Below are 14,507 nucleotides of genomic sequence, written 5' to 3' on the forward strand. Positions count from 1 at the left end.
CCTCAATGCTCTACATACCTACTGTGACCTCTGAGATGTCATTAGTTTTCAATGCAATATTGTCCATTAATATTTCATCATTATTGAAGAAGTAGTTAAAATTACATAGTTAATTAATTCACCTACTGAAAACATTATACTAAAACAAATTCGAGTACACCCATTCAGTATCTATTGTTGCCAGTTAGCTATCTTCCCTGGGTCCACAATTCCTTACTCCCAGCCCAATTAACTATCATATAGATGTATGCCGTTGTATACTGAAGGATCACAGCCTAAAATGGTATGCTAGATGAGCCCAAATTCTTCAGTATTTTTGGAAAACCAGTTTAACATTCATGCCCTAATTAAAGCTGAATTAGTTATAGTGTTATCTCTGTATAACGGAGAAAACACATAGTGGTGCTACAGTTTTGTAGAACCCTACACTCATACGGTTCATGGGACCTAGATGGTACTGAGGGTAAGGTTGTTATAAAGTTATTCTAACTTAGTATAATAAATCACTCTGGACATAGTCCAAGGAGGACAGGACTTCAATTATTATATTTTACGTCATAAAGATTTATGTTTGGCTGGGCGGGGTGGCTCACGCCTGTAATCCCAGCACTTTGGGAGGCCAAGGTGGGCTGATCGTTTGAGCCCAGGAGTTCAAGACCAGCCTGGGCAACATGGTGAAACCCTGTCTCTACAAAATTACAAAAGTTAGTCAGGTGTGGTGGCACATGCTTGTGGTCCCAGCTACTCAGGAGGCTGAGGTGGGAGGATCACCTGACCCCAGGGAGGTTGAGGCTGCAGTGAACTGAGATCATGCCACTGTACCCCAGCCTGGGTGACAGAGTCTCTTTCTCAAAAAAATACAAAAAAAATTCACATTTTAATCAACCTTTAGCCTATTTTATGTTAAAGCCTATAGGAAAGCAGGGAAATATAACTATAGGGTCAACTTTTAATTTATATAAATTTTCTTTCTTTCTTTTTTTTTTTTTTTTGAGACAGGATCTCTGTCACCCAGGCTGGAGTGGAGTAGTACGATAGCTCATTGAAGCCTCAACCTCCCAAGCATCAGTCCTCCCACCTTAGCCTCCCAAGTATTAATATATTAATAATTGGGACTGCAGGCATTCACCACCATGCCTAGCAAATTTTTGTATTCTTTTTTTTTCTTTTTTTTTAATGAGACGGAGTTTCTCTCTTGTTGCCCAGGCTGGAGTGCAGTGACACGATCTCGGCTCGCAGCAACCTCCACCTCCTGGTTTAGGTGATTCTTCTGCCAGTAGCTGGAATTACAGGCATGTGCCACCACGCCCGGCTAATTTTGTATTTTTAGTAGAGCCAGAGTTTCTCCAGGTTGGTCAGGCTGGTCTTGAACTCCCGACCTCAGGTGATCTGCCTGCCTTGGCCTCCCAAAGTGCTGGGATTGCAGGCGTGAGCCACCGCACCCGGCTGTTTATAATTTTTTCAAAGTGTTTATGTATCATTTTACATTTTCTTTTTCCAAATGTTTCTGTATTATTGTACATTTTCTCATACCAATAATAGGTAGTATGAAATATATTGTAAACAATAAACTTTGTTTTCCATTAAAGAGGTAGTGCTTTAGTCAGTATTTTAAATGCTTGAATCTCAGATTTTTTTTTTAATATACGGAAGAGACTATCACTCTGATTTTATGATGTAAGGAGTATGAGAAATTGTGTAGGGAAGATAAAAATTTAGAACAATGCTAAGTAAGGTTTAAATACTTTTATGTATTTAGCAAAAGGGATTCTTAAGTTGCTGTCTAATGGGGTTTATTGCTTATCCAGAAGATTTGACCTTGTGAATTGGCTTATTCTTCTCCAAGGCACTTGAGAGAAAAGACAACGATAGCAGTTACATCTAGAGGCTATTATGGATTGGAGGATGAGAAGGGAACTGCATGTACTTCAACAAGGCGTCGGTCAACACCGCGAAGTTTGGCAGGCTTGACAAGTGGAGTTTTTGAATCTATAATGGTTCAAGTTTTGAGACAGGAAGAACAGCTGAGAGCAAAAGAAGAAAAAAGGTAAACGTTAAAAAAAAATTTCATAATTTCAGCTGCATAATTTTTATGTGCCCATATCAAATTTCTGGGCCCATTTTAATAGTGTTCCAAAATGCACTGTTACAAAAATATGCATTCATAATGAACTATCACAATAAAATTTGTTTAAAATATAATTTTAAAATTTAAAACCACTTATTTTGAGGCTATACAAAAATAATTTCTATAGAATATTTTAGAATGCTTTCTAGATTTCTAGTAGTATTCGTTCTCGAGTGAATTATAAGTTTTAAATTAGAGGAATTTTCTATAGATCTGTAGTTTTAGGACAGAAGCACAGACCTTTAAAATCAGGAGAAACTCCAGAGAGTATGTAGTTCAAGCATGACATAAATTCACCTCTGCCTGTTCCTCCATTGGTGTTAATATCCTGAATAACTGTGCTTACTCTGGGCTCATCAGGAAAAAGTGTTGTACTCAATTAGTGGTAGCTTCTAGGGTCTGGGAGCATAAGAGTGATGGCATTTATATAACATTTTAATTTTATAAAAAGAGAACCAGGGCCCAGAGAGGTAAGTGACACTCATGTTTCTATACTGGCCAAAAAAAAAAAGGACTAGTTCTTTTTATAGTACTAAATCAAATTGCAAACTATGTTAGGAGTGATTACTAATGTTATAAGGCCTTGTTAATGCTGGTCAGAGGCAATTTGTAATATTTTGTTGCTCTTCTTGTAATAATAAATGTAACTTGCTTTGAAATTTGTGGGATTGAAACTCAGCCTTGAGACTTTCTACCATCATACTTTTTCTAGCAGTGATTAATTTGGAAACCTGCTGTGAAGTATTTTTTTTTCCTTGTGCAGAGCTTCATAGAACTACTACTATAGGAAAGGAGGGCTTATGGAAAGGGGTAAAGATTAACTTGACAGTAGTGTACAGTAGATTGGAATGGGGAGAATTGAAGAAAAGGAAGACTTGTAGGAAGGCTGTAGTAGTCCGCATCTTCACTACTGGTCACCACCTCCAATACTGGTCACCAGAAATTGGAAGAGATCACATTGTCCTGAGAACAATTAATGGGACTTAATATCTTCCTTGATATAGGGAGAACAAAGGAAGAGACAAAGATAAGTCAAAAAGTAGTTGTAATAATAGTAGTGATATAAACAATTAAGATAAAAAAAAGAATGGCTAATGTTTATTGAGCATGAGTATTTGCCAGATTTAGCTCTAAGCACCTTCCTTGTATTCAGCATTTATCCTGAGGCACAGAGTGATTAAGTAACTTGCCCAAGGTCCTACAGTTTTTGAGTAGTGAACTCAAGATTGGAACCCAATCAGTCTGACTCTAGAGCTTGTGCTCCTAAGCAGTATACCATTTTGTGATTTGTAAAATGGTAAAACTAGCGAAGAAAATAGAAGAGCTTGAAAATGTGAGTCTAGGTAGGGGAAAAAGCAGTTAACTCATTTTGAATAAATTCTTTAATATGATAATGAAAACATTTACATATCCAAGCAGGAATGGGTAGTAGGAAACTATGAATATGAATCAATCTATGTGTGCCCTGACATCAAATAAACATAGGAGAATAAGCCATGGGAGAAAAACCCTCTGTTAAATATCGTAGTAACTATGTTAACTTAATGGAGTTATATGAATTAAGCTATCTCTTTTAGTGTTAACATTTTAAATTACAAAATATTTTAAGCATAGAACAAAGAATAAATAAAATTAAAATAAAGTCTATGCTATGGAGAAATAGGAAGGCTTTTACACTGTTGGTGTGGTTGTAAATTGGTTCAGCCATTGTGGAAGACAGTATGATGATTCCTCAAAGATCTAGAACCATTTGACCCAGCAATTCCATTACTGGCTATATTACCCAGAGGAATATAAATAATTGTATTATAAAGGTACATGCATGCCTATGTTCATTGTTGTACTCTTCATAATAGCAAAGACATGGAATCAACCCAAATGCTCAACAATGATGGACTGGATAAAGAAAATGTGGTACATATACTCCTTGGAATACTATGCAGCCATAAAAAGGAATGAGATCATGTCATTTGCAGGGACATGGGTGAAGCTGGAAGCCATTATCCTCAGCAAACTAACACAGGAACAGAAAACTAAACACCACATGTTCTCACTTGTAAGTGGGAGCTGAACAGTGAGAGCACATGGACACAGGGAGGGGAACAGAACACACTGGGGCCTGTAAAGGGGGTAGGGGGAGGGAGAGCATCAGGATAAATAGCTAATGCATGCTGAACTTAAAATTAATACCTAGGTGATGGGTTGATAGGTGCAGCAAACCATCATGGCACATGTTTACCTGTGTAACAAAGCTGCACGTCCTGCACTTATATCCTGGACCTTAAAATAATAATTAAAAAAAAAAAAAAAAGCCTATGTGCCCACAACCCAACAATTTATTTTTTTTAAGAATTAGCCATAAATGCCATCTAGTTTCCCTGTACTTCTGTTATAGAAGATACCCCTATCTTAACTTTTTTGTTTCTCATTCCCATGCATTTTATTACTGAACTGTAAGAATTCAATTTGTTTGTTTGTTTGTTTGTTTGTTTTTGAGACGGAGTTTCTCTGTTGTTGCCCAGGCTGGAGTGCAGTGACGCGATCTTGGCTCACTGCAACCTCCGCCTCCCAGGTTCAAGCGATTCTCCTGCTTCAGCCTCCCGAGTAGTTGGGATTACAGGCATGTGCCACCACACCCAGCTAGTTCTGTATTTTTAGTAGAGATGGGGTTTCTCCATGTTGGTCAGGCTGGTCTTGAATTCCCGACCTCAGGTAATCCGCCTACCTTGGCCTCCCACAGTGTTGGGATTACAGGTGTGAGCCACCGTGCCCAGCCAAGAATTCTTAATGTATTCTGAATATAAGCCCTTTGTCAGATATATGTGTTTGCAAGTGTTTTCTCAGTCCATGGCCTTGATTTTCAGTGTTTTTGGAGAAGTTTTTTTGTCTTGGAAGTTTGAATCATCCAATTTTAAAAGTTTTTGTGAACCTACCTAAGGAATCTTAGCATACCCAAGGTTATGGACCTTTTTTTTCTAGAAATTTTTAAATTTTAGTTTTTCTGATTGTGTTTATTCTTTTGAAGTTAATTTTTGTGTGTGGTATGAATTAAGGAAAAACTTCACTTTTTTCTATATTGATAGCCAGTTCCTTCAGTGTCATTTGTTGGAAAAAAAAACTATTCTTTCACCACTGAATTACCTTTGCATCTTTGTTGAAAAGCAATTGAACATTTATTCGTGAGTCTTTCTGAACTGTGTTCTGTTTCATTTAGCTATAGGTGTATCTTTATGTTAGCACTATATTGATTTGATTACTATAACTTTAAGTCTTCAAATTAAATAGCATGTCTTCCAACTTTATGGGTTTTTTTTTTCAAATTCGTTTGTGTATCCTAGGACCTTCACTTTTTGTGTAATTTTGAAATTATATTGTTAATTTCTACAGAAAAAGCCTGGGAAGGTTGATTGAGATTACATGGAAGTTATCAATTTCTGGATAATTGTTTTGTTTTCTTTTTTTCTTAGCTGTATTTTGTAGTTTTCAGTGTGCACATTTTTTACATATTTGGTTACCTTTTTCCCTACATATTTCATGGTTTTTATGCAATTGTAAGTCATTTTAAAATGTAATTTACAATTATTTGTTACTAGTATATCTAGAAATACAAATTTTAGTACAATAACCTTTTGTCTTCTCTGAGTTTTGTCAGGTTTTGCTTCATGTAATTTGAAACTGTGTTGTTAGATGCATAGATATTTATGGCTTTTATGTTTTTTGATGTATTGACTTCTTTCTTATTATGTCCCTTTTTATCCCTGGTAATATTTCTTACATTCTTTAATATTCCATTTTATCTCCAGTGTTGGCCTATTATAATGCTCTGCCTCGTTGTTTTATTTTTTCAAAGTAGTTTCTGTAGGATTTACAGAATGTGCTTTAATTTATCATGGTCAGTTTCAATTAATGCTATACCACTTCACAGTATGCCTCTGTATACCATTTTTCATTCTTTTGTGCTTTCCTTTTTTTTTTTTTTTTTGAGATGGAGTCTCGCTCTGTCGCCCAGGCTGGAGTGCAGTGGCCGGATCTCGGCTCACTGCAAGCTCTGCCTCCCGGGTTCACGCCATTCTCCTGCCTCAGCCTCCCGAGTAGCTGGGACTACAGGCACCCGCCACCTCGCCCGGCTAGTTTTTTGTATTTTTTAGTAGAGACGGGGTTTCACCGTGTTAGCCAGGATGGTCTGGATCGATCGCCTGACCTCGTGATCCGCCCGTCTCGGCCTCCCAAAGTGCTGGGATTACAGGCTTGAGCCACCGCGCCCGGCGTATGCTTTCCTTCTACATGTGTTTTAAACCCCCAATACATTGTTATTGTATGTGCGTTAAATAGTTGTGTTTTGAAGAAATTAAATAATGAAGAGAAGTATTTTATATTTAATCCATACATTTATCCTTCCCAACATTCTGCCTTCCTTTATATTGATCCTTGATGCCATCTGATACCATTTTTCTACTGTCTAAAGAGCTCTTTTAGCTTTTCTTGTAATATAGGTCTGCCAGCAATGAATTCTGAGTTTTTTCCTGTCTGAAAAAGTTTTTATTTTTCCTTACATCTTGAAGAATGGAGAGGGGTGTTTGTGTGTGTATGTGTGTGTGTGTGTGTGTGTGTGTGTGTGTGTGTGTGTGTGAGATGCATATATATATGACCGTATTGACAGGTTTGTTTCTATCAGCACTTTAAGTATAACATCTTTTACTATGCATAGTTTTTTAAGAGAAGCTTGCTGACTTCCTTATCTTTGTTCCTATATGGATGGCCTATCTTATTTCTCTAATTGCCTTTAAGATTTTCTCTTTATTATTAGATTTCAGCAATTTGTCATGTGCATTTGGTGTGAGCTTATGTATGTGTGTTTGTGTTTATCTTGCTTGAGGTTCATTTCCCTTCTTTGATCCATAGCCTTTCAGTCTTCTTTGTGCTAAGTTTTCAAGGTTGCTCATATTTTCTTCCGCAGTGTCTAATCCAGCGAACTGTTTACTGAATATAATTTTTTCATCTCTGAAAGTTACATTTAGTTGTTTTTTATGTATCTTCATTTATCTCATTATCTTCATGTTTTAATTTCTAATCTCTAACTTCATCATCTTTGTAATTTCTAAGTCTTTGTATTGTTTTTCTCCTGGTTATATTTTCATGCTTTTTGGCATGTCCAGTAATTTTTATTGGAAAATAGACATTGTGAACATTGCTTTATTGAGTCTGGAGTTTTATTTACTTCCTTTGAAGAGGATTAGGCTTTTTGCTGGCAAACAGTTAAATTTCTTGTAGAACAGTTTGAAAAGTCCAGATTTTAAGCTGTTTTAGGGTGTATCTGAAATAGCTTTCACTCCAGTTGAGCCTTATGACAGCATAATCCCTCTCAGGCCTCTGCTAAATGCCCCTAAGTGGTGACTGAGGACTTTCTGCTTCAGCTGGTTAGAACTCAGTTACCTCCCAAGTTTGTGTGGTGTCTGAATTGCTGCCTTATAATTTTCTGGTCAGAATCAACTTTGTGGAGTTTAACTCTAGGACAGTCGGCTTTCCATGTCAGCAGGTTCCACATGCACTGTTTCAACCAACTGCATGTTTCCCAAATATTTCCCATATTTGGGGAAAAAACAATAAAAATAACAATACCACAATTTTAAAAATTCAAAATTTAAAATACACAATAGATTTCTGTTCTTTATAACTGCCTTCCTTTTGGAATTATCTCACAACTTCCAGGTGCTTCATCCTCCCCAGATGCCAATCTCTATCCCCTCAACTCCACTCCACTGGGCTCTCTGTTCCCGACTTTCTGTGCTGATAGTCTAAAAACTGCCTTCAGTTAGAAAGCTGTATGTCTTAGTTTATTTTCTGTTGCTTATAATAGAATACTGGAAACTGGGTAATTTATGAAGAAAAGGAATTTATTTTTTACAGTTATAGAGGCTGTGAAGTCCAAGGTCAGGGAGTACATCTGGTAGTCATCTTGCTGGTGGCGACTCTCTGCAGAGTCCTGAAACTGCACAGGGCATCACATGGTGAGGGGGCTGAGTGCTAGCTCAAGTCTCACTTCTTCTTATAAAGACATCAGCCCCATTCCCATGATAACTCATTAATCTGGTCATTAATGAGTTTGGGCAGAACCCTCATGACCCCGTAACCCCTTGAAGGCCCCACCTCTCAATACTGCCACATCGTGGATTAAATTTCAACACAAGTTTTGGAGGGGACAGCTATTCAAACTAACTGTCCTAGCACTGGGCAGTTGTAGAGATCATCTCATTTGTTTCACTTCTCTTGGTGATCACAGTCCTGCACTGTTTGTCCAGTGTCTGAAATGTATGTTTTATATATTGTGTTCAGTTTGTAGCTGCTTACAGTAGGAGGGTAAGTTTGGTTCAGTTACTTCATCATGACTACAAAAAGTGGTCATTTCCACGCATTTTTAATGTTTTAATTACATAGGTATATATTTGTAGATAATATATAACATTGTTTTACATGTCTTTAACCTTCATATAATTGGCAACTTAAAAAATATATATATATACACACATACATACATGCATACATAAAATTTCAATAGGTTTTTGGGGAACAGGTAGTGTTTGGTTACATGAATAAGTTCTTTAGTGATTATTTCTGAGATTCAGTGCACCCATCACCCGAGCAGGGTACACTTTACCCAAAGTATAGTCTTTTATCCCTCACAACTTTCTTTTTTTTTTTTTTTTTTTTTTTTTTTGAGACAGAGTCTCGCTCTGTCACCCAGGCTGGAGTGCAGTGGCCGGATCTCAGCTCACTACAAGCTCTGCCTCCCAGGTTTACGCCATTCTCCTGCCTCAGCCTCCCAAATAGCTGGGACTACAGGCGCCCGCCACCTCGCCCGGCTAGTTTTTTGTATTTTTAGTAGAGACGGGGTTTCACCGTGTTAGCCAGGCTGGTCTCGATCTCCTGACCTCGTGATCCGCCCGTCTCGGCCTCCCAAAGTGCTGGGATTACAGGCTTGAGCCACCGTGCCCGGCCCACAACTTTCTATTTCCATTTATTTATGTATCTGAGCTTTATTCATGTTGAACTGTTTTGTTCTAGTTTATTTCAAGTGTTATATAATAACTGTATGATAGTATTACATCATGTGACTATATTTCAGTGTATCCATTTTCCAGAAGAGATGGACATTTTGAAGTGTTTCTGTTGTTTCATTATTATAGAATGCTATAGTAAACATTCTTATGTCTTCCTTGAGGATGGAGACAGATAGATAGATTAAATTAGATAGATAGATAGATGATAGATAGATAGATAGAAAGAATGGATGGGTAGATAGATAGACAGATAGGTAGTCCAGATCTCTCCTTTAAATTTCAGACCTAATTGCCTGCTTAATATCTTCTCTGGATATAGTATCTATCAGTGTTGGTATCAGTGTCTGTCCTCTGCCAGGAAACATGTGGCACATTCAAATTAGGATATTTCAAAGAGGGTTTATTTTCAAAGGGGTTGCAGTGTAGCAGAATCTTAAGAAATAAGGCTGTAAGGAGGGCAAGCAGAGAGAGTAACTGGTAACCAGGAAACAGTTATAGAGAAGAGACTGTTTTGAGACGATACCTTCTGTTGAAGGACAAAGCCCAAGGCAACCTCATGAGGAGGGAGCCAGGGAAATAAATGCTTCATCCCACTTTCTTTTATCTTTCTGATCACCTCCCAGGTCTCTCCATTGATGAACTCAAGGGAAGACTGAGAATGAGGTTGCCTATTGATACAGATAAACCTTACAGTGAAGGATGGAGAATGGATCTAGAGGCAAACAATCTAATCTGTCAATTTATCTATTTATTTATTTTTATTTTTATTTTTCTTGAGACGGAGTCTCACTCTGTCACCCAGGCTGGAGTGCAGTGGCTCAATCTTGGTTCATTGCAAGCTCCGCCTCCCGGGTTCACGCCATTCTCCTGCCTCAGCCTCCCGAGTAGCTGGGACTACAGGCTCCCGACACCATGCCCGGCTAATTTTTTGTATTTTTAGTAGAGATGGGTTTCACCGTGTTAGCCAGGATGGTCTCGATCTCCTGACCTCGTGATCCGCCCACCTCGCCTCCCAAAGTGCTGGGATTACAGGCCTGAGCCACCATGCCTGGCAGTCAATTTAATATCCTGTCAAGAGTTAGAGACTAGCTGAGAGTATAGATTTTATAAATTTAGATAGGGAAAGGACTTTGAAATCATAGGAAGGGTCATGTTAGAAGAGAGAGGAAGGTGTTTTTGTTGTTGTTGTTTTAATTAAAACCTTTGGGGAAAACAGTTTTCATTTTGTTAAGTAGGTTAAATTAAGCACCTGTTATATCAGAAATTTGAGATCCAGATAGCAGCAGCCTGAAAATTTAGTATATATTTTAATATGGTAATACTTTATCTGGTATCTGATGGACATCTGATAATTTTCAGCTGATCATCTGAGCAGACACAAACTCAAAGGTAGATTTTTAAAAAATTTTTACTCTCTCTCGGTGTATATATATGTGTGTGTGTGTGTGTTAAGTGTTTTTTAAACCAACCCTGGTCTACAGAAATTTTTTACAATCTTCAAATGTAGCAATTTCATTTCTAATTTGATACCTATTCCATTTAAAGGAAGGAAGCTCCCCACTCTATATTTTAATTTTTATAAAGTAGGCTGATTTCCTTCCTTGTGCAGCATATGCCATCAAAATAATGGCTTCTTAGATTGCCAGATTTAAAATCCTGGCATTCTTTTATTGCTGTCTTTATTAGTTTGGACAGCATTGGAAACCAGTATAAAGGAGATGGCAAGTGATGGCCTGTGGGACAGAGAGGAATAAATACTGAGAAAGGCTTGGTATTGTGGCCATCTTCAAGAAAATGCTGATAGGACAACAGTCAGTCTTGGGGGAACTGGTGTAGACAGACCCCATTGATTTAGGAGACAGCAGCCCTCTAAGTGAAAGTCTGAGAAAATTGAGTGAAAGAGCTGATTAATTTATTGCTAAGATAATCTTTAAGCTAATCACAACCACCACCACATTCTGTTCATAATGATGACCTAAAGCCATTAAGGAATGATTGAATAATATTTTGTATACTTTGTTTATTAAATAGGAAAGTAGATAACACATTTTAGATACCTTTTTTTTGGGGGGGGAGGGGATGGAGTCTTGCTTTGTTGCCCAGGCTGTAGTGCAGTGGTGCAATCTTGGCTCACTGCAACCTCCGCCTCCCAGGTTCAAGTGATTCTCCCGCCTCAGCCTCCTGAGTAGCTAGGGCTACAGGCGCCTGCCACTATGCCCAGCCAATTTTTGTATTTTTAGTAGAGACGGGATTTCACCACGTTGCCCAGGCTGGTGTCGAACTCCTGACCTCAGGTGATCCGCCCTCCTCGGCATCCCAAAGTGCTGGAATTACAGATATGAGCCACCATACCGGCCATTGTAGATACTTAAAAAATAAAATAAAATAGATAAAAATTGGCAATTGGTTCTCCTCAAGTAAATTTCTATTACTCTGGAATATGACATTATTAGGTAGCACTTTTGAAAACTTAAGTCTATTTTAGTTGTATTAAAAATACTAGATCTGTTCCCTGTTCCTTTCTTGCAAAACTATTTGGATTACCAGAAATAGTGGATTTTTTTGGTTTGTGGGTTTTTTTGAGACAGGGTATCCCAGGCTGGAGTGATGTGATCACGACTCACTGCAGACTCCAGCTCCCAGGCTGAAGTTATCCTCCCACCTCAGCCTCCCAAGTAGCTGGGATTACAGGCATGACCACCGCACTTGGCTAATTTTTACATTTTTTGTAAAGGCAAGGTCTCACTGTATTTCCCAGGCTGGTCTCGAACTCCTGGGCTCAAGCCATCCTCCCACCTTGGTCTTCCAAAGTGTTGGGATTACAGGCATGAGCCACCACTCCCAGCCAGTGTATATTTTGTAAGTACTCTTTATTTCATGTACTTGTACAAATTTACTGGTATTTTACTGATTTGGAAATCACTGGAATTGAAACAGATTTTTTAACTCCAGTGATTATTTTTGTAAAATAAATACTGTGACTTTATAATTAAGTGATTTATTTTCATATTCTCTATAACACAAAGTAACAGTGACTTAATTAAATATATATTCATCATTTGTGGCCACCCAGCATTTTTAAATAGCTTTCTTACATTTTGATAATTTCCTATAGTACAAGTCTTAACTTCCCAGGATAGATGCCAGAAAATTTATATTCTCAAACCCATTCACAGGTAAGGTAGAGGTATATGAGCAGGCATATACTTCTTACTTGATATTGTATGGAAATAACATCAGGTAGCAATCTTGAGTGAGAGGTTTTATTTTTTGGTAAAGCTGGTGGTAGGAGTTTCTGGTTGTTCCAGGTTCTTGGTATCAAAGGTGCCAACTAGTGCTGACTGTCTGGTTTTTCCTGGAGAACCTCCTAAGTGTGGTTGGACTTGTTTTCTGGCTTTCTGTCATCTAAGTTTGGCTCTCTGACTCTTAACAGAGCTTCTATAAGCTCCCTTATAATCCTTAAATAAATTCATTTTCTGCCTCAACTAGCCAGAGGAGATTCTGTTGTTGGCAGATAAATAAGAAGTTTGACTGATGGACTTGATATGAATGGTTAGTTTTTCTGAAATATAATATTATGTGTTATTCATCTTAGAAAATATAAATAAATGTCTTGCTTCCTTTTTTCATGCCACCAATTTGTATACATTGTATTGTTTCCTCAATTAATGGATTATTTTAGATTAAAGGTCCTATTTTTTTTTTTTACTAAATTGTAATGTCTTTGAGAGTGAGGTCCATGTTTTCTTACCTCTTTGTATCATCACACATGGTAAGCATTCAATAAAAGTTTATAAAACTATAATAGTAAAGTTAGGATACTTTAAAACTTAATTTTCTTTTGGAAAGCTAGTGTTTTTGCCAAATTGTGCATGGCTAAAATAACCTTAGGCACAGCTTCTATTAGTATTTCACAGAGTAACATGCAAGCATGCCATAGCCCAGTAAGGAGCAACATCAAAAATGAGAACTGATCCAGAAAAAAAAAATTGAACCAATTTTCTTGTTGATTCAGTATTGTTTATGTACCCTCTTTTTAAAAATAGCAAATGTTGTTTTTGCAACTATCCTGAGGCAGTCTTTTGGTATTTTCTCAAAATTGAAGCGTTAATTTTTTGAGCTGATATTTTAGAAACATGTACTGCTTTATCTGTCTTTAGTACTGTACTTTTGGACAAAATTTTTAAATGAAAATAATTCTGGAAGGTGGTTTTTTATCTGCCTTACCAGCAAAATGTGATGTACTTCAGCATTTTTAAGATACTATTTTAACTTTTTAACTATAAGTGTTAAAGTTTTTAAAAAATAGCTGATTATATATATTAACTCTAGAGATCTTCAGCAGGCTCCCGTTCCCTATTTACTACACTACTGAGGATCAGGAAAGAGACTCCATAGTTGTATTTCTAAAGGTAAAGTGCTCTTCTGCCTTATGCTGGCCTATACCAGCCATGTACTTTTTTGTGCTTCCTCACATCTCTTTAGTATTCATAGTCTGAGGCTAGATTCCATAATCTTCCCCTGAAAGATACAGTGTATGAGGAACAGCAGCAGTGTGAGTAGCAGCCCTTGATTAACTTCAGATAGTGCGCACAGATGGCAGCATCACGCGTCAACTGTATCATGAATTTTCTTCCTCTTCTAGGAGCAAGCCAATTGGTGCTAACTTTGGCCTACCAGGCAAACTGTGTTTCTGTCTGTTATACTGATCTGCTAGGAAAACCTGGGGGAAGTTATTTCACCCCTCTGTATGCCCTTAATATCCGCAGCAAGTAAATAGTTTGTGAAATTACCTTATCACCAATCTTTATATTGGCCAAAAGTTGCTTTTCACTGCTTTAGGCAAAGCAAGTCCATAAAAGTTTTTTCATCTACTCCAACTTTCCCTTTCATTTTCTTTTCCAAGCACTAGTTGTCACTCTTTCACTTCTGCAGAACATGTAACACTCTTCTCTATCAGAACAAAATGTATTTCATTGATGTTAGTCATGTATGCATTGCCTTCAGGATTCCCAGATTTTTTTTTTTGCTGTCCTTTCCCTACTTGGTGTTGACTCTTCATATCTATTCTATTATTTGGTGCTTCCTAGTTCCTTTAATCTTATTTCCTTTGGATAAAAGCAAGGTATCACATTTAATTTTGAAAATAGAAATCTGCCATAAACAACATTATATTTTACTTGTATGTATAACCAAAAAGGGAGAATTTCCAGACTTACAGTCTGAGATGTTTTCTAACTAATAAGTGATTTTATAGCGAGCTCATAGAATTATGACAAGATTAACCAAAATCAGTTTTCTCTACCAAGAATAGTAATAAA

General features: G+C 37.3%; 1 protein-coding gene across 11 annotated transcripts in view; it reads left to right on the plus strand.

Annotated features, from left to right (window-relative positions):
* The window catches only part of KIAA2026 (KIAA2026 ortholog), a 133,971-nt gene that overhangs the window by 18,769 nt on the left and 100,695 nt on the right, over positions 1-14,507 (plus strand). For 10 of the 11 annotated variants that reach the window (XR_007719885.1, XR_007719884.1, XM_050761680.1 and 7 more), the window contains one exon: positions 1,847-2,047. The exons of the other annotated variant lie outside the window; for it this stretch is intronic. Coding sequence is in view for 8 of the 10 variants with exons in the window: in XM_050761680.1 (XP_050617637.1) it covers positions 1,847-2,047 (201 nt within the window). In the remaining 2 variants the exon portion in view is untranslated. The remainder of the gene's footprint in view (positions 1-1,846; positions 2,048-14,507) is intronic. 11 annotated transcript variants of the gene reach the window in all.

Source organism: Macaca thibetana, chromosome 15 (genome assembly GCF_024542745.1).
Source record: "Macaca thibetana thibetana isolate TM-01 chromosome 15, ASM2454274v1, whole genome shotgun sequence".
NCBI classification, from domain to species: domain Eukaryota; kingdom Metazoa; phylum Chordata; class Mammalia; order Primates; family Cercopithecidae; genus Macaca; species Macaca thibetana.